This window comes from Drosophila guanche, unplaced genomic scaffold, assembly GCF_900245975.1.
Source record: "Drosophila guanche unplaced genomic scaffold, DGUA_6, whole genome shotgun sequence".
NCBI lineage: Eukaryota > Metazoa > Arthropoda > Insecta > Diptera > Drosophilidae > Drosophila > Drosophila guanche.
This window is the reverse complement of record NW_022995749.1, coordinates 709,339-734,594: the sequence shown is the minus strand read 5'-3', so window position 1 is coordinate 734,594 and position 25,256 is coordinate 709,339. Positions and strand designations below refer to the sequence as shown.

Below are 25,256 nucleotides of genomic sequence, written 5' to 3'. Positions count from 1 at the left end.
TGCTGCTTTTTGTTTGTTTATTTGCCCCTCAAGAAACATCCCCTTTCGGTGATGTGTTCCTGTTAGTCTCTCCTCTCCTCTCCTCTCCTCTCCTCTCCTCTCCTCTCTTTCTTCTGCTCATCAGGCAAAAGTGTTGCCAAATTTTGCTGCAGCATTTCCTGTTGTCTACGCCACTTCAGGGCAAAAGTTTTCTCTTTTCTCTTTTTCTGAACTTTTAGCACGTGTCAAAGGCAAGAAAATGTGAACTTTTTTGGAACAAAATAAACTGTGAACAAGAAGCCCCCGAGTACATTTAATACCCAGCCCCTACTCAAACCTCTTCCCCTCCGGCTGCCTCCCTTTAAAGTCGACGAGACTGGCTGGCACTCCCTGCATACGGGTGGAGTGGAGTGTGGAGTGTAAAGTGTCCCTGTAGGCCCTCTCGCGGCATTGTTTCACGGCCTGGCCTGTCGCCTGGCCTGAAAAAATAGAAAAAAAATGTTAATGCAAAATGCATTACGGCTGCTGCTTGAACCCTGTACCCAGTGCCAGACAAGGGGCAGACACTCCTGGCTCTACACTAGACTCTTGGCCAAGTGCTCGGTGCAGTGCCAGACAAACGCAGAACATCATGTCGTGGATGGCTAAGCATTTAATTAGTATTTATAGAGCTGCAGCCAGCATAACTTTAAATGCAAATAGAAATGCAAATACAAATGCAAATGCGAATTATGTTTCAATTGCAAGTCTAAGCCCTGCTTTGAGTGATTTGACAGACAGGTCTCGGTCGCTGCCCATTCGTGGCTGCCAATTAGCGACACTTGAGGCACTCTTTGGAGTGGGTTTTTGCAGCCTGGAAGCTGTGGTTCCCCTTAGCCATGACTTTATGGATAATAAACATTAAATGAAAGCGCTCAAGTACGTGGCTCGCAACACTCTTTTGCAACGGAAACAGTGTGCAAAACGCACATAAACCGACACTGATTGGAGCCATAACTTTTTAGGTTTATTTCCCCTAGCAATGACAACCATTTTCTCAGGCCACAGAGCCATAGTTCAAGGTTGCCAACCATTTACCAATACCCATTCGTGTCTCCCATTCGCTTCGAATGAATTCCAATGAATAGTAAACCATTCACTGGCACTAGCACTGATCGATGCGAACCCAACATCAACATATGCCTCAACGGGGGGGCACTTATGGGGCAGAAGAGTCGGCACTCAACGCTCGTCTTGAGAGTTTCTTCCACGAAATGTGCAAAACCCGTTTTGGGTCTCAGAGCCAGTACTTCGAGTACCCAGAGTGTCTTTCAGAGTGTATTCAATGCTAACTCAATTGGTCGCTTTGGGCCCAGGGCAAACCCAACCATTTCCAGGCAGGGCCAATTGAAGAGACTCTTCTCATGGCTCATGGCTCATGGCCCTGGGGTGGGTGGGCAATTTGTAGATCTCTGAGTGGCAGGCAGACAGTCCAGGCAGCATTCGAGTGACTCCAACAAACGAAAGACAAAAAAACAAGAGACAAAAAAAGAAAACGACTTACTTAAAGTCTTTACGGTCGGGCGACGGTTCATGGGAATGGGATAGGTCCAGGATACCCTGAGCCGGATATGGCACATATCTCGAACTGCTTTCACTTCCTCCGCATCTCTCCATCTCTCACTCCACTGTCGTTTAGTGTTCCTGTCTGTTTTCCCAGTCTTTTCAAGTTCAAGTCAAACATTTGCCATAATCTCAACGCCTCAGCTGTTCGTGCTGCTGCTGTGGCTGCCTCACTTTTTATGCGTCCATCCATAATACATATTTGAATAAACCGCAAAGGGCAAAACTCCACACACCACTCCGCTCTGATCGGAAAACACACACACAAAAGGTGCCGGGGCAAATGAGCTGTTAAAAATAAAGGCAGCCTAATGCCGAAATAGCGGGTGGAAAGCCGGAAAATGTCGCAGAGAATGGAAAGCAAGGAATGGGCATGAGGGGGATCGACTAAAGTGGTTGCTGGTTGGAGTAAATCTTCACCAAACACACACACTCACAACACAACACATCTGGCAAGAGGGACGTGAAAAATTGTCGAACCTCGAAACAATTTTTCGGGGGCATTCAATTTAATTTTAGACACAAAACTCGATAAAATTGTTGTTGCTGCTGGCTGGTTGGCTGGCTGGAGTTATTTTTACCCCGCAGAGTACACAGAAAACACTTCCGCAGAGGGTGGAAAGGAAACCCCTGGAAGTGAGGATGAGGATGTCGCTTTTAATGATATCAGTCTCGCGTGATCTTCGAGCTCCGGGCCTCTCCGGGCCTCTCCTCTCCTCTCTCTCCGTAGAAGCCGTAGAACTCTGCCTTGCTGGTGGAATGTTGAGAGCAAAGTTATCCCGCGGGTACTCGCTGAAAAATGCATGTCACTTAAATTTATTGGCCGCAACAGCAGCAGCAACAGTGGAGTGGAAAACCCAACTGCACAATGGAAAACCCAACAGCCGAACAGCAGTTGCCGTTCAATGCCACTGGGCCCTGCTGCTTGCTGCCTGCCGCTGCTGCTGTTCTTGTGAGATGCAATTTTCATTCAATTTTCAGTTGATTTTACGATATGTACGTCTGGGGGCTGTAAAATCGATTGATACAGACGGAGCGGCATCGATTCATGATTGAAATTTAACGGCGAACCGAGCACCAAAGACAGAAGCACGACTGCGGGGGCGTCTTTCAGAGGGAGAGATACTAAAATGTTTAGCAGCAAATTTTACGTTTTTCTTTTAATTAGCTTACATGTGGCAGTTGAGTCATGAAAAGGCCCTCCCTCTGCGCGCAAACCAGTCATCCATGCCATTATCCATGGTCCATGATCCATCCATCCCATTACTCAGACATGGTGGAAGTCAAAGTCTTACTTAATCAACGAAAAAGCCAAAGCCCCACTCAATGTTCCATTAATTGGAGCGCTAAAGCAAAAACACGAGCTGGAGATGGAAGGAAAATACGTTGTTAATTGCTATCACGACAAGTGCCTGGGGGTCAATTAATTTAAATAAAAGCCAACTTGTCGTACGGCTATCATACGAATAAAAGCCAAAGAAAATTAAGACAAAACGAACTTCATTAAAATTGTGAGCGGCTTGGCAGTGCTTGTCATCGATGGGGTTTCCATGAAAAGTAAACGAAGAGTAAAAGCTTTTTTTGTATGCCAATTGTTTACGGTTACATCCATCTTCCTTCCATTCCCTACCACGTTCGATGACAGCTCTTATCTTCTCGCTCCCCTGATCATCTCTTTACGCACTCTCGCATCAGTCTTCCATCAGCAATAGAATAGACACATGATATTTCCTTCTCACTTGCACTCAGTACTCAGTACTCAGTTCAACGAAAGCTTTACTCATAAGATGCTCTCTCAGCAAGCACTCTCGCTCTCTCTCTCTCTCCCTCTCTCCCTTCACAGTACAGGAATACAGCAATGTAAAGTTCAAATGACACTTATAACGGTACTCAAAGTAACGAAGAAAAGGCAAAGAAGAAAAGAGTATAAACAGCCCACAGAAGATCTTACACTGAGAATAATGTTGCAGCCAATGTACACTGAGTATAATCCATTAGATTCGAATTTATATGCAAATATGCGATAGAAAAGTACCAAGCTTAATCATGCATCTATAGGGAAAATTATTGTTTATTGTTTGATATATGTTTTTCACTGCCTTCTTGGAAATGGGCCTAGGAATGAACATAAATGATTGATCAAATTCCTAAAGCTCTTACTAATTAGTAGATAAAGTACATAAAGACATGTACATATATGTACATTACCTTATTATATTTTAGTTCATTCTTTATTCATTAGATTAGTGACCGATTTCCAGCAAATGAAATTTAAGTAGAAAGTAAAATAGTTGTTCGGGCACACTCGTTTGCATGCCTCAACTTAATTTCTGTTCACTATAATCCTCTTTTCAAATCAATGAATCGTGCACTATCTGTCATCGTGAGACCTAATGAAAAGAGCTCTGTGAAAAAAGAAAAACACATAATTCAGTTCATTAGGTCCTGGCCAGGCCTGCTGCCATGGGCTTACTCACTCTCTCTTTCCCGTTCTCTGCCTTTATGAACCCCCCATAAACCCCTGAAATCGTCAATCACATTGACCTTTTATGGGCCTGTGGGCTTGGCAAATCAGAATCATTACGGACCATCACGTGACTTGCCCATTTATACGAGAATTGGCAATGCGTTTGCCGCTTGCCAATGCGTGGGTGTGTCTTGGACAGGGAGGAGCAGCAGCAGCGGCAGCAGCAGTACCCTGAAGGCAGGCATAAATCAGTTTTAATAGTGCAGCTGGAAAGCAGTTGATTCGATTGTCTCCTGACGGACTGTGTGACTCCTGAGACTCCGGATGCAGGGGCTACGCATATGGGATCTGCTCTTTAATGAGATTTTTCGCCTCCGAAAGGGCAGAAAGCGAAACCAATTTTATTTGCCATTTCTGTAGCTCGCTCTCTCCTCTCTGTGTGTGTGTTTTTTTGTTGTGTTTTGGTAGCCGCTGTCAACATTTCTTTTGCGCTTTTGTTTTGGCTACATTTTTACTGTCGCATTACGTGCAACATTTGCTCGTTGATTGTTTTGGGGGACAGCGGCTGCTGCTGCTGCTGCTGCTGCTGCCTCTGCTACTGCTGCCCCACCCCACTAAGTTCATGCTTCATGCCTCCCCATGGCATTGCATAAATTTGTCTAGCTGTTGTTGTTGTTGCTGTTTTGCTGTTGTTGCCTTCAGAATTTATGCGCTTGTGGCGCCCCAAATGTGGTGCGGCGCTTTTGTTGGCTAGGCGAAAATTTGCTAAAATAGCAACTTCCCCTTGGACCAGACCAGACCAGACCCGACCAAACCCAAACCCAAAACCCAGCCAAAAAGCAAAAACTTTTGCCCATAAAGCACATGTGACTACCGCATTGGCATTTCCATATGCAGAAGAGTGTGTATTTGTGTGTGCACTCTCATGTATTTGATTATATTTTGCAGTTTTTGTGCAACCATTTGACAGTTTAAGCTTACACCTCGCTCCCTCGGTGCCCCTACATAATCCTAACCCATAAATCATCCGAGAGCTAAATGCAGACATTGTTCGGTGATAAGAGGCTGCTACACGACCAGAGACAGGTTCTGGGCTCTCATCATTTATAACAAGTGTTTCGTTCATGGTAATCACAGCCATGCTAGGTACATACAGCCAAGAGCCATGTAAACTTGGCCAAGAAGTTTGTCAGTCTTAGGTGGCGTAAGCCGGAAGAGGAAGAGGTGCACAGTTTCAGCAGTGCCAAAAGATAAAGCCTAGATTGATGGTTGGCTCTGGACAATGTTGGAGATGCTTCTGAGATTTATGGGAGTAGCTTAGAATGCAGAAAGAAACTTTTAAGATTTAATGCTAATGCTGAAAGCTCAAAGTAAATGTTAAATTCATTTTGTGATGATGGAAGTCCGCATAGACACATCAAATTATTACTTAATTTTCTTTAAAAATCTCTACCTAATTTGGGTTTGAAGTTTTCGATGTAGTTTTAGTTGTTCCTTATTTTTAAGAATATTTTTTCACTTCATATATGTCTTAAAAATAATAAAAAAAATCCCTGAAAGAGTATTTCAGCTTCGACTTTAACTCCAAATTGTTTGCCGTTTAACTACTTGTGCATTTACTTCTTTTTTCATAATTAATTTATCACTTGGCTTTCATTTTTATCGCATCGGATGTCAGAGGACCTTCATTTCCCGTGGCCAATGCGAGGAGGCAGAACTCGAGCCAGACCCAAACGAGACCCGTAATTGCTTTAAATGCTATTACGACACTTACGCACAGCAGGGCTCGCGCAGACACAGACACAGTTACAGATACAACTACTAGATGGAGTAAACCCCAGCAAATGTCCACAGTCTGGCCGAGGGCCAAGGGCAGTGTCTGTGTCTGCCTGTCTGTCTCTCTCTTCAGTCTTTAACTTTGGCTTGGCCTGCAATTGTTTTTCGCTTTAAATAATTAAATTAAAGTGGGCATTCTACTGATTGAAGGAAAGCCTACTCCAAGCCACCGCCACTCGATGCAATTATGTTTGGTTACTCTTTTTTTTGGAGAGTTTTGCGAGCATTGAACCCTAACCTGGTGCAATCAGCGTAATTAAGGCAGCAACTGCCATCGCCATGGATTGCTTATAAATCATTTATTGCCAAGACATTATCGCCATGGAGTGGCACGTAGCACGTAGCATGCTACGGCTATCTACTCTGTCTTCTTGTACACCTTTTATGCCCCCTTCCTCCCACCCCACTGCAAACTCGTTTCGTTTGCCTGCAAATTATGCTACAGAACGCGTTAGTCTATGACAGATTGTATCTGCTAGATACAGCATAGCCCAGCCGATGCTGCTGCTGCCAGCAAAGCTTTCGTGTTGCACGTACGTACCGGATCCCTTCCCTTCCCTTCCCGCAACATTGTGGTGTCAATTTATGGCCCGAGTAAATTCTAAAAAGTGTCTGCATCGAGCTGGGGAATCGGTTTGGGATTCGGTGTTTGAGCCGGTCCGCTTGGTTGGCCAACATCTTGTGCAAATCTCATTTATTTGCGGCTTTTGCAGAAACACACACACACACATTCGAACTCGTATTTGTAGCTGCCACATACGTGTCAATGTGCCACTGACTGTCGTACCAAATGCACTTTTGATATATTGGCTCCGGGGTTATTGGTTTTCCATGGTTTTCCATCTGTCGTGGCATCAGTCTCGCATCTGTAGGCGATGCTCCCCACTATAAATTTCATCGCCTTTGACATGACAATCGAGAAATGTCAACATCCCATCCCCACCCTATGGCCAATGGGATACTAACTCTCAAATGCAGATCGCGTTTTCCCATCTGGGAGCATGCAAATTTGTTTAGGCGAATTGCGGTGCTGAAAATGAGATATTTTGCAAGAAAGCCAACCCAAAAAAATGCCATATAGAGTTGTAATATTTACACACAATCGATGGCTGTCATTTGTATTGAAGAAGTCTGTTCGCTCATTGGAAATTTTTGCAGGAAATGAACTACAAAAAGTGTTTTGGAATCCGTTTGCCCGCTTTGGAATTTGTTCTCTGTATCGCCTGCAGCTATCGTTTGAAGATTTTTGTATCGTTGAAATCAAAAGAAAGAGTATTTTCCAATCTTGCTAGCTATATTTTTCCTTCCCCTTTAACACATAAATATATCACTCCTTTACTGGCTGAACAATTGTCGTTGGATAACGGCTAAATAGCCATAAAAGTGGATAACAGCCTTATTAGGTTTTCAACCATAATGTTGGCATGGCTGTAGATATATATATATGGATATTGTTATGGATATGGTGCCGCCTGTGTCTGTGACAATGTTGAAGCGCACTCGTAATCAAACGGCAACAGACAGACAGAAGGACTGACACGATTTGTAGCAATCTCAGCGAATAATACAGACCAATAACGATTCCAATTTGCGAATTTACTCGTCGTATATTTAAATATATGGAATCGGCAGTACTGTGTGTGTACATTATATATAAGAGACATTCTTGTGCGACATGAGTCATAAATTATGTGCCCATGGCCGTCACACAGACGTGACGACGCCTCAACTGCCCGTCCTGTCCCCCGGCAGGGTCTTTCAACCTTCTTCCCGGCCCATAAATATTTTTAGGGAAAAATAATTTCTGTCTTGATAATTTGCCATTTCCTGGTGCAGTCAGCTTCCGTTTGCCACTGTGCAGAAGCAGAAGCAGCAGCAGCAGTAGCCTTGCACCTGAGAGCGATGCCTAATTGAATTTCACATTTGGCCAAAACCTAAGAAGAGAAAAATTGCTATGGAAATGTATTTTTGTCTTGCTCTGGGGGTCAGTCCCGGTGCCAGTGCTGCTGCCGGAGTGCGTGTGCCAATGTCTGCGCACTTGAAATTTCTGTAGAGGGGAAATGGGAAAGAATCTGGTGGCTGCTGGCACAGACTCATGCATCTTCCAGTGGCGCAACTGAATGTCAAAATGTGGCCCGAGTGCCATAAAATTGCCTGAATTTAGCGCTAGGTTCGTTCTCTGCCTGCCTGCCACTCCTCATTTGGTCTGGGGAGCTGCTTCTGTTGCAGTTGCAGTGCCTGGCAGCGGTCCAGCTCTGCGACTGCGTCTCCATCTCTGGCTGTAGCTGCTGCTGTGTCAAGTGTCTATGCTCTGGGCTTGTTAATCTACGAGTGGCTGCTTCTGCTCCATCTTGTTTGTAGCTGCTGTGATGCTTGGTGCTTGGTGCTTGGTGCCGCTTCCTGGTAGTTGCTGGGACTCCTCGGGCTTTGTTTTCATTACCGACCAAGTCCACATGGCCGGCCTATTAAATGCAAAATGTGCAGACAGCCAGAGAGACAAACGGCCGTAGTCCAAAGCCCTGTCTCTGTCCACTCCTCCACTCCATCCTTCGGTGTCCCTCCACGAGACTGTTATGAGAATTAAATATGCAACTGCTGGTGGAGCCCCCCCGGTGGCATGTGGCAGGGTTATTAAAGTTAATTACAATTTTTCATGGCATTCGTTTATTTTGATTTTTTTTTTTTTCTTCTTTATGCTGTGTCCTTGGTCTCTGGCGATTTTTCCACTCTATTAATTTTCGCATTGATTTATTTGCGGGCATCCTCTGCGGCCGGTCTGCCATTGTTTACGGATCCTCTCTCTCTGTCTTCATGGATCGATGGGAGCTGCCAATTAATGTGAAACAGGAAGGCCAGAGGGAGGGGGACTCTGACACGCAGCTGGATTACACATAAAGCACTTTGAATATTTGCTCGCGATAATAATGATACATAGAGGGGAAAACCCAGAAAAGCATTTATAGACGGGGCATTGCTTGGCTTTATCTGATGGTGGATCTCGTTAAATATTAATTTTTATTTAAGTTTTTCCCACGATCCACGTATCTCATATCAATCCTTTCCCTTACTTTACAGCTGAAAGCGACCTGCTCACATTTGCACAGCGCAAGGAGCACTACGAGACAGACAAGTCATTCCAGCAGGAGCTCTTCACCGGCGACTCGCGGCCGCTTAGCGTTCGCCAGCTGTACACGGAGGCGGGCAAGGATCGGCCCGTGGGCGCGGCCACGGCAGGTGCCCTCGCCGCTTTGGCGCAGTCGAATGCCACGGCCACGGGCACCACAGCCTCACCGCCACGTTCCATTTCCTTCAGTGGGGACGTAACGACGGGAGCCCACAACGGTCACGAGGTCCTTATGAATGGCACCGCGGAGGCGTCGTCCGAGGATTACTTGATCTGCGTGTCCGACTTTGGCAATGCCAATCGCAAGCTGCGCACGCGCATCGATGCCGAGATCGAGATACGTTTGGTGAGTTTTTAACAGGTTTTCCCAGGCCAGTCCGTTAGGCGATGGCCCGTTTTCCATGTACAGGTACAGGAACTTGCAAAACTTAATGCCACATGCATAAATAATATGTTTAGCAATGGCCGGAGAGCACGCACATACCAGAGACCAGAGACCAGAGACCATGTCCAGGTCCAGGTCCCCAAACCAAACCAAAACCAAAACGAAGCAAAGCGAACCTCATAGCGACCTCATGTGTGTGGTCCCTGTGGCTGATGTTGCGGCTGTGGCTGTGGCTTCCTGCTTTTCTGCCAGCTGTGTCGCCTCTAAAAGCCATAGACCATACTCTCCTCTCTCTGTGTCTCGTCCAGCCATGTGCTCCACATAGCCAAAGCCCCCACACACACACACTCGGAGAAGAGCCCGTGCAGATTGCAGTCATTGTCGTACAGCAAACATCGAACGAGGAGACAGACCACACAACTTGCCATAGCTCCAGCTGCAGCTCCGCCCAATGGCCAACGAGGAGGAGCTGCAGCTCCAGCGTTGGTTTGAAGGAAGGCCAAGACTCGACTCCATCAAATCATTCGAGTTAGTTGACTCGCTTTTAATTGCTCAAGTGTCGTCCCACGCCATTATGGCTTTTCCAAGCTGTGGGGCAGAAGAGTCACTAGATACACGTATAGACAGGGGCTTTGCTCTTTTTGTTTGTGGTTTAAGTTTTGTGATGTTTGATAGAATGATTGGACTTAATATGAAGAGATTGCTTATGGTAGATTTTATGGGAGAGAGGTTCTAGACTAAGCAGATCTCGTAGCTGTCAATAATTCTTTCACCAGATGCAGTTTATGAACAATTGCAAAAAAAGACCACGTAAAGATGAGTTATTTGAATAATTTTCTATGTTTTCTCCTCAGAAAAACTGAATTTTATCGATCCCAAAAGTATTTTTCTAAATCTTTGTTCAAAGATCGTTTAAATCTTTTTCAATATCTTGTGGATTCTGCACTTAATTATTGACTTTTGACAATTTCCATATGTACATCCCAAGTATCTACTGGAAATTCTCAACTTAAATTGAATCTAAAAATGAATATTTATACTCCCAGAAAATATATGTACGTATTATCTACACATCAATTTTATTGTTCCTTTGTTCATTCAACGTTCCAATATCTGGCGAAATTCTTTTGTTCAAGCTCATGAAAATGTTGTTTTCTATATTCTATATTCTTTTTTCTGTATTCTATTTTCTATTCTTATTGTTTCAATTTGGATATTTTTCATGATGGTATTTTATTGATATACTAAAAGGAAATCTAAAGTCTCATGTTCAAGTGCATTTTTCTTTACCAATTTATTTCGTCTTTGTTTGCTGTCGCAAATTCTTTGAGAACATATCAGAAAATTGCAGTTAATTTGAGCTAACGCGCGTTTTGCAGTTGTCCCACTTCGATGTCGTCTTTGTCGTCGTCGTCTTTGTGTCGTCTCCTGTTTATCTTCTGTTGGCCATAGCCATTAGATAAGCTCCAAAAGACAAACAGCCAATGGCCAATAGAGGATGCCATTGGCAAAGACATCCACAGACTCAGACCCAGACTCAGCCACGACGACGACGACGACAATTTGGATCGCTGTTCGATAGGTTGCCAAACTTGTTTTTGGCAAAACAGCGCCGGCTGTCAATCCCAGTCGACTGTCGCCAGTCTCCCAGGTCTCCCAGTCTGCCAGTCCCCCATCACCGTCCCTGAAGCTGTAGCTTCATTCTCTTTCTGTCGTCTGCTGCTTAATAAAATGACTTTTAATCCTTTTCGCATTGCGTTTGACGTTAGTTGGCCGCAACGTTCCACTTGGCCTGGCACCGGTTACTCCCCAGATAACCCAAAGAGAAAGAGAACACCGAGCCCAGACTCGGAGAGACCCATTAGCGCTCTGCGGTTTATTGGTTACGGCAGCAACTATCTTCAAGATGCCAACCAAAGGCATGGAACGGCATATGGAATGGGATAGGATGGGCTGGGGAGGTTGCTGTTATTGTTGTTTACTTGACGGCACTTAAATTGCATTATTATATACGGCTCTCGACAGTTATGTGCGAATATTTCATCGTTAAAAGTTGCCCATCCATTGACAAGAAAGATGGAAGATGGAGCCCCTCTAACCTCGAAAAGAGTTTTTGGCAGACTCGACTCCAAATGTGACTCCGCTGTGGCACACAGCCGTAGAGAGAAGGCTTTTTCTTTATGGTCAGAGCGCCGAGCCGCCGAGCTGACTTTGGCCATTTGGAAATCTAGCTCAAGTGCCTTTTTATGTAGATTTTGTTTCTGGGTGGTGTGGGTTCCTTTCTCCCCGAAACAGCAGTCCCCGCTACGCACTCCGCACATGTTATTCAATTGCTACTCGTACAATTGATTCCGAGAGCATTCGAACAGAAAATCAAATGGAACGATTGCGTTTCTTTTTCTTTCAATTCACTTAGGAATTATTTCAATCTGGGGAATGGGGAATAGAAAAAAGCAGACAAATTTCAATAATTGCAATGGAATTAAAATTTGAGCATTGGTCGGAGAGTAGAAATTGTGAGCAGATATGTTTTTACTTACATTTTAACATTAACATGGAAATATTTAATATTTGGTCTAATAAAATATATTTCCTGCACAATTAATAATTATTTTCAAGTGTTTTATATTTAGATTAAACATGAGCCCTTTCAATAACCGTTTTCAAAGCATTTTCTATTTAAATGAATGTTTATTAAATTCGTTTTTCTTAATGTTTGAATGTAAAAACATTATTGACTGTGTTTCTTTTTAATACTTATAAAATATCCCCATCTCTGAGTGGGTCCCCAACTATAGTTTTCCCTTGGAAGGGTATCTCTGACCCACGTGTTCTTTTATTGTTTTTAATTAGACTGATTGAATTTCACTTTGAAAGCATAGAACGCGTGTTAGCTGCTCTTTTCTTTGGTTTTTGTGTTTTTGATGTGTGAGTGGATTTGAAAATAGCGTGACTTGCCCCAATTTGCGGAAAGCATAGAGAATGTTTGCGCAAACATAAATGCCAGGAGGCAGACACATTTTTCAGAGCCTATTCGTGACTCCTACGGAAACTAATTAGGGAGCTGTCCGGCAGGACATAAAACAATATTATTTGCATGCCAAATGGCCAAATGTATCAACCCTTTCCTTTTTGCTATTTCTTTCAGCCTGCTGCCATCGAGGATCTGCGGAAGTGGACATCAAGCGAAGCGCTGGGTGATGTCACCGTCACGCCCGATTGCATGCACCATGTGGACACCTCGATAAGCACCTCCATGGTCATCGGCGACAGTGGCGTCCACACGCCCGCCCTCTCTCCGTCCGTGCTCTCCGCCGATGCCGTCGATTCACTGTACGCCCAGAACCTGAGCCAGGCGGCGGACAGCAGCTCCCATCATCATCCATCCCATCATCATCAGGCAATGCTGCCGAACGATATCAATAAAGATGTGCCTTTGAATCATCGATTGCCTTCACCCGAGGAGCAGACCAAACAGATTGCCTTAAAGTGAGTAACATAAAGTGAGCTAGACATACACTACCGATTAAGAATATCATTTAAAACGAAAAGTAAATTCCCCGACGGTTTGCAAGCCATTGTGCTAAGCTAACAGTTTTACATCCACAGTCACATGGCTACAGTTGAGCATCTACTGTGTCTACTGTTCATTTATTTAAATTTTGAACACACTTTTAATGTGTTTTTCATGCAAATTTCACAGCCACTATTGTTTGATTTTGTTTTTCCTGTGGCAGCCAGGCACAAAAAAGAAACGGTTGGTTTTCCACCACATTTTACACATAGTTTTTTCATGTGTACAGTCGAATATTTGTTCAGAGAGCGCATCGCGCGTATCGGTTGGAGAAAAAACTTTGCTTAAATAAATTAATTGAATTACGTATGAATATTTACAGTGCGGTGGCCGCACAATTATGCAAGTGTCGCCCTCGCCTGCCCCTCCCTTTGGGACACGCCCCGTTCCGGCCATGGCTCATTTGTTAGGCTCCGAAATGGAGCAGCGGCCGCTGCCGCTGCTGCTGCCACCAGACGGAGCCATGTTCATGCTCCACTGATTGGGGCCACTAAATTGTTGTGGTTCGCTTAAGCGAATTACAGTTTGTGTAACCACAAAAAAGTGCACTTAAAACTGTGCCCAAACAGCAGGGATTCGAACTCCAAAGAAGGACAAGCCATGACCCCTCTCTCCTTCTCTCTCTCTCTCTCTCTCTCTGCAGATACCCCGCCGAAGTGATTTCGGTAAACATTTCTGGAAAGAATTTCCAGCGGATGTGTGCAGCCCGCAAGTCCACGACAGGATGCTTTGCCGGTGGCACCACCCCAGCGGCCTCCTCGAGCAGTGCCAGTCCAGAGAACGGGCAGACGGAGGCGGGCAACAATCTGGACGACAATGTGCAGACGGTTAGCAGGAGATCGCGATCCCGCAAGGTGCGTGGCAAGCGGAGGAACACGATAGCCGGCATCGACCAGAAGGAGATCCAGGATGCAGCCAATGGGTATGTATCTCTAGCCATCTATCTATCTAAGGATATCTTTGGATATCTATCCATTACTTCTGTTTATGTCCCACTTTCAAATGCTGAGCAGTTCCTAGAACTCTCAAACTGCCTATCAGAACTGTACATAAATCCCATACTAAACATCGTATCGTTAATGTGTACATATCTGAGCAGATATCAGCAGATCGTACATCCTATACTCGTACATCGTATTCCCTCGCTCTCCCCCCATTTATTCTCAAATGCATTCTCCTATGAGATTATCGTGAACAGACAAATTTTTAGCTGAACAATTTGTTATGCTGTTTAGTTTTCCTCTTATTTTTTCTCTTGATTTTTCGTTTTAATTACTGTACAGAAACAGTGCCAATAACTATTTATCATATACCATATATATTGTTTGCCGAATTAGCCGCACAAACTGCATGAAATTATTACGAAAATTGTTGACTAAAATTTGAATGTTGTACAAAGCAAAATACAAAATAAAATTGTAAATAAATTATGTTTTTTTTAGCTTAATGTACGTAACTAGATTCTTGTTGTTGCATTCTAAATTCAATTAAATTTCAGCCTCATATCTTTTCCAAATTCGACAATGGAAATATTATCTACATGCAAAGCAATTTTGGATACATTTTTGATTCAATGAAAAATAAAAACAGCCTAACAAATTCAATGAAAAATAAATATCATGAATACAGACACAGCAAATACCCACATAAATACGAACAGTCACACACATTCATACATCACACGAACATATCATGATCCATACCAGACATTCGCCCTTTTTCCGCCCCCGTCATTCTTCGGCAGGCCAGGAACCTCAACACCCACACACGCAACATTTGCACTCCGCTCTGGACCTACATAGAGCTGCAGTCATAGCTGGGATCTAGTCAGTCGTCAGTCAGTCGACCCACTCTTTCAAGCCTCTCTCTCTCTTCTCTGCACGTCGCATCATCAGCATAAATCATGCGAGAGACAAAACTCCTCTGTAGGATTTGCACAAGTACTACGAGTACCAGCAGAAATTTGTGTGTGGTTTTGAGTTTTTTCTTTCCACTTTTGGCTTTCAGACTTTCAGCCTTTCCTGTGCTTTTCAAATGCCACGGCACACACGAAACGACACGACGCGACGCCTTTTGCTAAAAGTTTCATAAATCTTATTTTGTTTTGTTGGGCGTCTGCCCACAAAAGCCATGGAGCCTGGCTCCAAGTCCCAGCGACAGCCCAGAGACGGCGTCATTCCATTTGACTGCGTTCTACATATATGCAACATGAGACAGAGACCCTACACACAGATAGACTTCCACTGCAAGTGTGTGTGTGCGTTTGTGCCACATTATGTCAATGCTGTTCAATATTTGTATGCTGTGCGATCAGCAGTAGTAGTCGAAAAATGCTGAAATAAGCGCAAAAGTTAACGCCCCATGGCCAGAGCTTGCCAAACTGTAAGTGCATTCATTTCGTGCATTTTTAGTACCCTCCTTACACACTAACATGGGTGCTATTTATTTATCTGAACACTTTTCAATTGAGAGAATATGCATTCAGAAGACCCTAAACTTAATAAGAGTATGAGAGAATTTCCAATTTATTCCACAGAAGAACCGACACATCAATGCTAAAGAGAATTCCCAAAAGAATTATAAAAATTTGTTTAGCTGGCAAAGCTGGCACATTTTTCGTATTTGTTCGTATTTGATTTTGTTTGTGCTCATTCGAGTACACATTGAAATTCAATGGAAATCTTTTAGCAATGACTGCACTTTGGGGCCCCCTAATTCGAGCCGTTTCTGCCCCAGAATCTGAATGAGTCGAATGCTTATCGCCCTGCCTCTGCCCCCTCTTTCTCTTTCGCTCTCTTCTGCTAGCACTTTGCATGCCGCACAGCTGCCTCATAGAGTGGGGTGGGCAATGAATGATCTGATCCACTCGAAACTAAAAATTTAGATGTTGTAATCGTCTCTAATAATCAACAGATGAGGCGCCGAGAAAGCAACGAGAGAAAATGTAAAATGAAAAATGAGAAAACGAAAGAATACAAATGTATTCGGGAAATTAACCTCTGAACTGTGCCATTAATTAATTTAGATTCTAGACTCAACAATAGATTCTCAGCTATTCCCAGCCCATCCATTCCCATGTTTTTGTTGTGAGTGTGCATCTATGTGTCTCTGTGTGTCTCTCATTAACTAGAAACAGCAAATCTTGACTTGAATAACTTCACACAATAATCACATTACATAGGAAATTCTCTCTCTCTCTCTCTCTCACTCTCTGTCTATAAACTGTCTCTCTCTCCCTTTCTCTGTGGCTATTTCCCATCTTCCATCTTCCATATGACATCTTCCATCAATCATTACAATTATGCTAACCAAATACCACAAATATATTTTCTCTTTTATGTTCCCTCCTAATCCAAACAACAAAATGTGTGTTTTTGTTGCACAATTTATGCAAATCCCGACAAACAATTCCCTCAACACTCAAGCAGAAATGGAGAGTCCTCGTCGAAGCATGCCTCCTCATCGAATGCCACATCGCCGGCACCGGCTGCGGCCAGTGCGGACACGCCGGAGGGCGTCAAGAAATCGAAGAAGTTCGGACGCAGCAAGTCCAGCGACATCTTAAAAAAGGAATCTGTTGCCTTGCCCTACGACAAGGGGAAGAGCACCCTGACCCGACTCAACTCCCTGAAGCAGTGGGGCCGCAACCGGTTCAAGTTCATGCACCGCGCGGGCGAGCTGAATGGCCTTGGGGAGAGCAGCCAGCTGGACACCAGCGGTTGCAGCTCCCAGAACAGTTCCGCCGAGAAGCCGGACAGCAGCGGACACGGATCACCGCCGGGCCTCGGCCTGGGCCTCGGACTGGGCTCCTCCAGCGTGGAGCGTGGTGGCAAGGCGAAGCCCAAGCGCGACATTGACGAAGAGTGTGTGGTGCACGATCTGATTGCCCAGAAGAGTGAATCTCGGTTTTCGCACGAACGAAAACCCTCGTATTCCTCCTCGGAGAAGAGCATGAGCGTCTCGAGCAGCGGCCAGCTGAGGGGCAAGCTGCAGCTCTCCTCCACACTGGCGGCGGCGGCCAACGTGAAGATGCGCGAGACGGCCACGCTGAACAGACAGCGGCGGAACGGACTGCACGGCCTGGCCGGCAAGGATGAGCAACCGCACTCCTCCAGCGGCAACTGGAGCGCCAGCTCAGAGTCCGGACGCGCCTCCATCGGCAGCGAGATCACCATGCAGCCAAAGTCGAGCGCCTCCAACACCTCGCTGAATGTGTCCAGCTTCCAGCCGTGCAACAGCAGCGGACCGCCCTCCTCCATGATGAGTCGGCGGCGATTCCTGAACACCTCCGCCTCGAGCAGCGTCACTAGCGAGGGCACGGCCACGCCGGAGCTGCAGACGGAGGCGGGCGCCTATCCGAATCACCTGGACGACGAGACCAGCTCCGCGTACAGCTGCGACACCGAGGGGTACTACACCTCCTTCCATATGGACAGCGGCCTGCGCACGCTCAAGGAGGAGGAGCCACCGATGACCCCGCTGCAGCAGAGTCTGCACACCAGCTCCTACTCCTTCGGCAGCCAGTCCAACCAGACGGTGCTCAATGCGGAGAACGAGTACGAGCTGTACGGCCGGGGCTCCACCTCGACCACCACAAGCTCCGCGGGTACCGTCTGCACCACGCTCCTGAATGGAGCCATCTCCGGGCCGGATGTGCCGGAGCGGACCAGCTCGCTGGGCAAGCACAGCTCCTCCCAGAGCCAGAGCCAGAGCCACAGTCAGAGCAACAGCAACAGCGCCAGCAGCAGCACCCTGGAGCGTAGCTACAGCAGCAGCACCATCGGCAGCACCCTGGAGCGCACGGGCACCATCAAGAGGAACGTGAAGATGGCTCCCAATGCGGAGGATGCTGCCCAGCAGGAGGAACAGCAGCAGCAGCAGCTGCAGCGCTCGGCCATGCCCCTACCGGGCGGTGCGACGGAGCTGGAGTTCTCGGAGAGCTCCGATCTGGAGGGCGTGGAGCGGATTGAGCGGATCAAGCAGAAGACGGCCATCACCTCGAAGCGGATACCTTCCATGTGCATCATTACACCCACGACGAGCGACGATGACGAGCACCAGGCGTCGCAGGCGGATCGCACGCTCACGAATCTCTCAGTGGATGTGGACCAAGACGATGATGCCTTAGAGCCGGAACAGAGGACGCCAACCAATGCGAATGCGAGTGGGGGAAGCAGCAAGGACCACAACCTCAACGAGCTTAAGCAGACGCCCACGAAAGCTTTGAGCGGAATGTTCGAGAAGCTCAAGGTGAAGCTTGTGCCGGGCAAAAGCTCGCCGGTTAAGCCAAAGCTCAAGCCCGCCTCCGCCAGTGCCGTCAATGACGATGAGCTTTATGACCTGGCGGGCGAGTACGTCACCATCGCGGACATCAGCAACAACAACAACAATCAGAGGGCAAAGATTGCCCCCTCGGGCGCTGGCTCCAGCCTCGGCATCTACTATTCCAATGACATAGTTCGTCGCGGAGCCTCGGCTTCGGGTTCTGCCGCTGCTACGTCAGAGTACGTGTCGCTGAACGAGCTGCCTCAGCATTTGCGTCGGCATGCAACCCACGGCTCTCCCTCTGGCTCTGCCCTGCCGCTGCCGCTGAGCGAGAGCGGGGCCTGCGCACAGCTGCTGCTGCCCGGTGAGACGGCGGCAGCTGGCAAGGCCACACCGCCACCCCATGGGCAGCGGCAGAGGCAGCAGCAACCCACCCGGAGTGAGGGTTGCGGGGTGCCGATGTATGCGGAAATCAGCGAACTGCGAGAGGAGAAATCGCTCGTCGCCGCTCAGCAGCAGCAGCAACAGCAGCAGCAGCAGCGTCGGGTGCGCACGACGGCCGAGGGCAGAGTCATTTACGATTCCGATAGCTTGAAGCGACGCAAGGGTGCACACACCACCTTTGCACCTGGGCCCTACGTGAAGGAAACCGAAAGTGCCCTGCTCAGTGCAACGCGAGACGCCACAACGGGCGAAAGTGCAACATCAGCAGCAGCAGGAACAGCAGCAGCAGCCGGCGAAGCAGCATCCACAAAGAGCGTCAAGCTATTGCTATTGAACGGCGGCGGTAGCGCTGGCAACCACCGCAAGGTGGCCAATGTGCGTCCCATAGTAGCCAAATCGCCACTCAGCAAGATCCCACAGAGCAGCAGCATGGCTGCGTATCAGTCAGTGACAGTCGGAGGCGGCGGCAGCAGCTACCAGGAGCAGAAGCAACTGCTGGCCAATCACACGAATCCCTTCTACGAGACAATTGCAGCAGCTGCCACCGCCGGTACACCGGCAACGGGCGGCAGCATGATGCCCTCGCCTTCGGGCAAATCCAATTCATCGACTGGCTCCACGGCCACCAATTCGTCCTCCTCCACGGCGTCGGCCCACTCCGGCGAAGAAGGTAAGCTAGTGTTCCAGCCGCCGGCAGACAGTTGCCATTACGCTTGCCCACCCACACCTACACCTACTACACCCACACTTACACCTAAGTCTAATACCCGAACTGAATCCAAACCCTGTTCCTCCTCTGCTAATGTAAATAACACGCCACTTTGCAACACTGCCACAACAACAACAGCAACAACAGCAGCAATAGCAACGGCAACAAACATTAACAAACACCACAATTACGGAGTCAAAAGCAAGTCAAAATCCGCATCAATGGGCACGAACATATCAAGTGTAGAGCAGAATCAGCAGCAGCAGCAGCAGCATCCACAGCAGAACCCCAAAGATTGCGAGTCGAAAGTGAGGGTTGCTGAAATGGAAACTAACCCCCGTGGGGCTACAAATGGGGTTGATGGGGAACAGCAGCAGCAGCAGCTGCCACCCCAACTGCCACCCCAACTGCCGCCGAGGGCGAAAGTAAATGACAATACGAAGGTAGCAACCGACCCAACTCCAACTCCAACTTCAGTCCCTGCCATATCGATTGACCCAATTGCAGTGCACTTCTCCCAACCAAATCCAAATCCGAATGTGAATCCGAATGCAAATCCCGGTAAGCCGCGCGCCGCTCTCAAGCGCAACAACAGCTACAGGCTGGCCAACGATGAGCTAAAGCTGGAAATGAATAAGGAGAACAACCAGGAACTTCAGCTCTCGTTCGGTGCCGAGAGAGTAGGCCCGAACTCGGGTACATTGCCCCCCATGCAGCATGCAACAAGTTCGCTTAGGCTGCGCAACCTCAGCAATCTGCCAGCCACACCTGCCAGCGGGGAGCGCAAGATAGCCAAATCCTTTGAGCGTCTGGTCGATGAGTTCTCCCTGTCCCTCACGCCCGGCAATGATTCCTCATATTTGAAGAACAAATCGCTGGAGAATTTCGATGACTCACCCGCCCTTTTGGCTCTGGCCAATGAGTCCCAAGAAAGCGAACAAAAGCCAGACACTGCCACAGCTCCCAACTCTGACTCCGACTCTGAGTCGGAGGACGAAGTGGAGGCACTGACTACGCCCATGCCCGTACCCAAGTACCACAAGTCCTTTGTGGATAGCGTGCTGCTGCGTCCTTTCAAAATCATTCTACCACACGACGACAACGGGGCGCGTCGTCAGCGAATTTTGCAAAAGTTCGAGGTGACGGAAATATGGTAGAGGGACGGGACTCTGTAGGGCTGTAGTTTGACCTTTTGTCAATGCCTAACCCTTTTCACTCATGTGCCAGCCAGGCACAGGCCTTCTTCAAGTAAGCGTCTTGAGCAAACACTGAAAAATAATTGACAATCTCGGCAAACACCACACAGCAGCAAGCTGCTTCACATTGTGGCGTCACTCATTAAAGTTGCCAGGCACTAGGCCCGTGTGCGTGTTCAATTGCCTGTGGGAGTCTCGCTCGAGTCTCAAGTCCTGGATCTTGGGGTTCAATGTCCCTGCCGCTGCACTGCGCTCCTGCTACACTTGATATACTACTATCCCAAGCGGGGCAGTCCTCAACCTGATATTATGTTTTGTAAATTATTTCCACAATTATTGCGCACGTTTAACCAATTTTATGTGTGTGTTTTTTAACCCTAACTATTAAGATTAATGTTATTTGTGTTCGTTTATCCCTAAACAATAATATAAATATATTTGTGTGTAACTAATTGTAACTTAACATAAACCAAACACATGTTTATTGTAAATTTTGTAAAGTTTTTTGCACCGTTCACGTTTTACAACTAAGATTTTGTATGTTCTACCACGACTATGATGCTAATTTTTGTACAACTACTTGTATTATTTATGATTTGTTGTTTGATGTATTATGAAAAGCGTGCAAAAGACTTCTAAAGCATCATTTATTCCAGCATGACTGTGTGTTTGTCTATGTTACTGTAGTAGAAGTAGTTTTTTTGCACGCTTTTCCCCAAAAACTAACGATCCAATAATGCTCTCGCTCCCCTAAGGAGGCTGTAGTAGTTTGAAAAATTAGCACATGGCCTTAACCTTAAGTTCTTGCCTAAGTCCAAACCACATTCCACAAAAAAAGAACACATCTAACTCCACCCACCGATCGTAAGTAATGTTTTTGCAACAAAATAAATCGAAAAGAAAAGAAAATAAAACGAAACCAAAATTTGGCATTGAAATCATTGACATTATCATGGCTGATTGAGGTAAAGGTAAACCACCATCCATCCAACCCAACTCACGCACCCAAAGCATCCCCACATCATAGCACCCAAGCACACCCGATCCACCAGATCCATGTATATACAATAAATCGTGCATTAAAGTCTGAGGGGAATACGTTCAGGTATGTATGGAACCGCTTTGCTTTGAATGCTTCTCTCTCTTTAGTCGATTACCCTAACCATCCGCACTTGAAATTGCCTACTAAACCCATGAGGGAATCTGCAGTCAGGTGTCTCCAGTGACTAATTCGCATCGAACTTGTCTTTTCTCCACAGGGTATCAACGTTTCTCTAACATCTATGAGCAAGTGCAGCCAGCACAGACTACCACCAGCAACACACAGCCCACAGTTGACGCTGCCACGCCCTTCCAGCGAAGCGCACCCATCTACTGGACCCTGCAGAGTCGTCGCAGCCAGCAGAAGCCTCAGCCCATTGGCAACATTACCTGCCGGGACGATCTGTACGCCACGCCAATACGGCGAGCGGACCGTTTGGCACGTGCAGCGGTCGCCAATGGAGCTTCTCTTCCAGCCGCGGACAATACAGATGGCAAGAGCAAAATATCGCCAATTGTGCCAAGGACTCGCGGCGGAGCCTTTCTCACTTCCACGCCCACTCGCGGTGAGGCGGAGAAGGCAGGAGAGAACGTCCAAGTGCCACCCATGAAGCAGCCCTCGCGCAACTGGACCGATGATGCGCCGGAGCGGCTGAACACTTGCGCCGATCGCATTGGTCAGAGCAAGACGACGCTGATGGACTTCAAGAAGCTGCTGCTGGCCAAGTCAGCCAAAACGAGTCCGGTACAGCGGAAAATGTCAGCCGTGGAACTGCTGAAGAAGTCCTCCGGCCAAGCTGCTGGCCCAGCGCCAGCGACAAAGGCAAGTGGACCTGCTCCCAAAGCGGGCACTGCGGCTCCTGGGGCAGCCAAAGCCACAATAAACTCCAGTCTCAAGCTGCTCGATCTAAGCGGCTCGCCAAAGACGTTTGCCAACCGCAGGATGCTGCGCCAGGGCCAGTTCGGGTCGCCATCCAAGACGTTTGTGCCAAAAGGCCGTGGTCCTGTTAATGTGGTGACCGCTGCATCTGCCGCACCACGAACGGACATCATGTCCACCACCATACCAGAGGCCAACAGTGAGGAGGATCACTCAAACACGAGCGGAGGATCGCGTGCCAGCTCTGAAGCGGGCGAAACAGCGCCAGCGGAGACGCCAACCAGCCCTCCCGTGGTCACCTCCAGCTACGATCTGAAACGCAATTTTTTCCTGCAAACCGAGCAGAACAACTTTATGCGCGGCGAGCTGAAGCACACCTTCGCGGGAAGAGGAGGCAGCAATGCAGCAGCAGGAGCCGGAGCCAGCGTAGAGAGTAACAAATGTGCGAACGCTCCACTAGTGGCCGCTGCACTGCCGTCATTCGAGACGGCGCTCTAAGAGACTTTTGCGATGCAAGCGGGTCTAACCCGCGTTTGCATTCGCCGCAGGAGGCACGGAGAAGTAGGATGCACTAGCAGATACGGATAGATAACATATACATATATATATATTCCATAAGAAACAATTGGATAATCGAGACAAGCAATCCTAACACTTAGGCTTCACCGACACTTACCCACTAGCCACACGCTGAACCTGCATTTATTGACGGAATGGAACGAGTCAAAAGCGATGCTACTTTATGCAACAACTTATACAAATATCAATTAACTATATACACAATACCTTTATACAATAAAATGTATTTTTAAAATTGTGCTGCTTGTATAAACGGATATTTTATACACGAATACGAAATACGAATTACGATTATGAATACGAAATACAAATACGAATACGAATCGTCTATACAATTATATTATATTTATTTGTAATTTTACATTATTTATTGCAATTATGTATTACGCTACACGCATTGCTCTTTCTTTTGTACGTCTACTACGAGCTAAGGAGAATTGCTAATCAATAAATACATTGAATAACACCCAGAGAACAGGCAGTACACACACACACACGAGTCTGTATGTTTGAATGCGTCTATCACTATCACTATATCCAACTGCGGCCCACGCTGCCCGACCTGCGCTTGGTCGACTTGTCGCCAACCGAGCTGGAGGCCTGATCCTTTCGTCCCAGAACTGGCGAGCTTCCAGATCCAATGTTGCGAATTAGTAGCTTGAGTCCGCGAGCCTGCGCATCACTTGCCTGGCCCACACTGTTCGCCTCGGAAGCAATGATGCAGAAGTCGTCGACTATGTGCCCTGGCGGACTAATGTCGAAGGGCAAGATATCGTTTAGGCTCTGCTGATGCCGATAAACGCTGCGACGACGCGCGCTGCTGTCGCCGCTCAGGTTGTGCGAGCTACCACTGACTGGCTGCTGCTGCGCCTGCTGCTGCAGCTCCTGCTGGGCGTGTAGGAGGCGAGAACGCAGGCCGCTGTTGTCCTCGCTGAGACGTTGCATATGGGCTGCTTCCTGCTCGGCGCGCACAAACGAGGGCTGTGGCAAGCACTGATAGACGGTTGTGAGGAAGTTGCGAAGCGACAACAGCGACGTGTCCTGCCACTGTTTGGTAAAGTAAAGAGCAAAGCTGGGCGACTCCTCTGCGTTCTTGCAGAACGGGAAATCTGCAAGCAACCAAAACACCAATGAAACATCGAGTCACGAAATGAATATCAAATCAACCCACAGAACCAATCCTTCCACTCGTTCTGCTGCTGCAGCTCGCCTGCCATCTTATTGAAGAACTCTGATATTTTGTCCGACTTGTTGTTGCTGTAGGCCGTCACCAGATAGTATTTGAGCAGACTGTTCTCCAGTTTCTTTACGGCTAAGGGCGCACAATGAATTACAAAAGAAAGATGTGGGCAATGTATTGCTTACCAACGGCGTAGGTGTGGTCCAGCTTGGTGAACAGATTATTGTCCAGGTGTAGCCACAGGGTAAGGAGCCCGTGCAGGTCGTAAGTCTGCACGGCATAGGTAAACTGCTCCAGTATGCGCTCCGCCCGAAAGTGCTGGTCCTTCTCGGTGCGCTGCTCCAGGTCCAGCGCCTTTAAAGTGCTGGAGAAGCCTCGAAACACGAGATATTCTCTCAGCAAGTTATCGAGGAATGCCACCTGTGCCATTTAACAGTAGACGTCCGTTAATACAAAGTAAAAACAATGGCAAATTTATTTGGCAACCACAGAATTGTTTTTATGAATTGGAGTGACCAGACAGCAAAGCAGAGTTGCCAGATTAGATATCCTATAGAAATTCTACATACTATATTTTGTCTGCTAAAAATTTGGCAGCACTGATTTTAGTATTTTTATAAAAAATCGGAAACGGAGCCACTGGCGCCCATTTGCCATCGAAATCAAAACTAGATTGCGCTGTGGTCTTTTTGTTAAAACAACTAAATTGTGAAGCAGACACCTTCGAGGAACGAGAAAAACCGGAGCGTGACTGTTGGCTGGGAAATACAGATGGACCGGCTGAAACTATAAGAATCGCGTTGGCTAAACATTTCTTAAACTGTAAATCTGTCTATATAAACATTTTTATAACGAGTATTCAAGTCAACATTGTCATGTCCATCAGTCTGTTAGCATACATGAGCTTGATGTGATTATCTATGTATGTTTGTATGTTTGCACTGCAAACTTTTTCAAAGCAAAATTGAGCCAGAAAATGCAATTTTGTATTTTGT

The 25,256-nt window shown here is 47.0% G+C and overlaps 2 protein-coding genes across 9 annotated transcripts in view; one reads left to right on the top strand and one right to left on the bottom strand.

Moving 5' to 3' along the window:
- LOC117585703 overlaps positions 1-23,548 on the top strand; it is a 40,402-nt gene extending 16,854 nt beyond the window's left edge. For 2 of the 8 annotated variants that reach the window (XM_034275321.1, XM_034275325.1), the window contains 4 exons: positions 8,960-9,354; positions 12,542-12,882; positions 13,611-13,889; positions 16,396-21,490. In XM_034275321.1, coding sequence (XP_034131212.1) covers positions 8,960-9,354; positions 12,542-12,882; positions 13,611-13,889; positions 16,396-20,542 — 5,162 coding nt within the window. In that variant the 3' untranslated portion in view covers positions 20,543-21,490. Of the gene's footprint in view, positions 1-8,959; positions 9,355-12,541; positions 12,883-13,610; positions 13,890-16,395; positions 21,491-21,840 lie in introns of those variants that run through there. The other 6 variants (XM_034275323.1, XM_034275324.1, XM_034275326.1 and 3 more) reach the window with 6 other exon arrangements.
- Positions 23,405-24,774, bottom strand: LOC117585710 (WD repeat-containing protein 91). The gene is made up of 3 exons (XM_034275347.1): positions 24,447-24,774; positions 24,253-24,393; positions 23,405-24,190 (listed from the first exon to the last, which is right to left on the bottom strand). The coding sequence occupies exons 1-3, from the start codon at positions 24,688-24,690 to the stop codon at positions 23,613-23,615; spliced, it is 963 nt and encodes a 320-aa protein (XP_034131238.1). The 5' UTR covers positions 24,691-24,774; the 3' UTR covers positions 23,405-23,612.
- Between the last annotated feature and the right edge of the window lie 482 nt (positions 24,775-25,256).

Excerpts from the sequence above, each read along its gene's own strand:
- LOC117585710 (XM_034275347.1), bottom strand. The coding sequence starts at position 24,690 with ATGGCACAGGTGGCATTCCTCGATAACTTGCTGAGAGAATATCTCGTG. Across the intron at positions 24,394-24,446 it reads GGACCACACCTACGCCGTTG|CCGTAAAGAAACTGGAGAAC; the intron begins GTAAGCAATACA and ends GTGCGCCCTTAG. Across the intron at positions 24,191-24,252 it reads CGAGTGGAAGGATTGGTTCT|ATTTCCCGTTCTGCAAGAAC; the intron begins GTGGGTTGATTT and ends GGTTGCTTGCAG.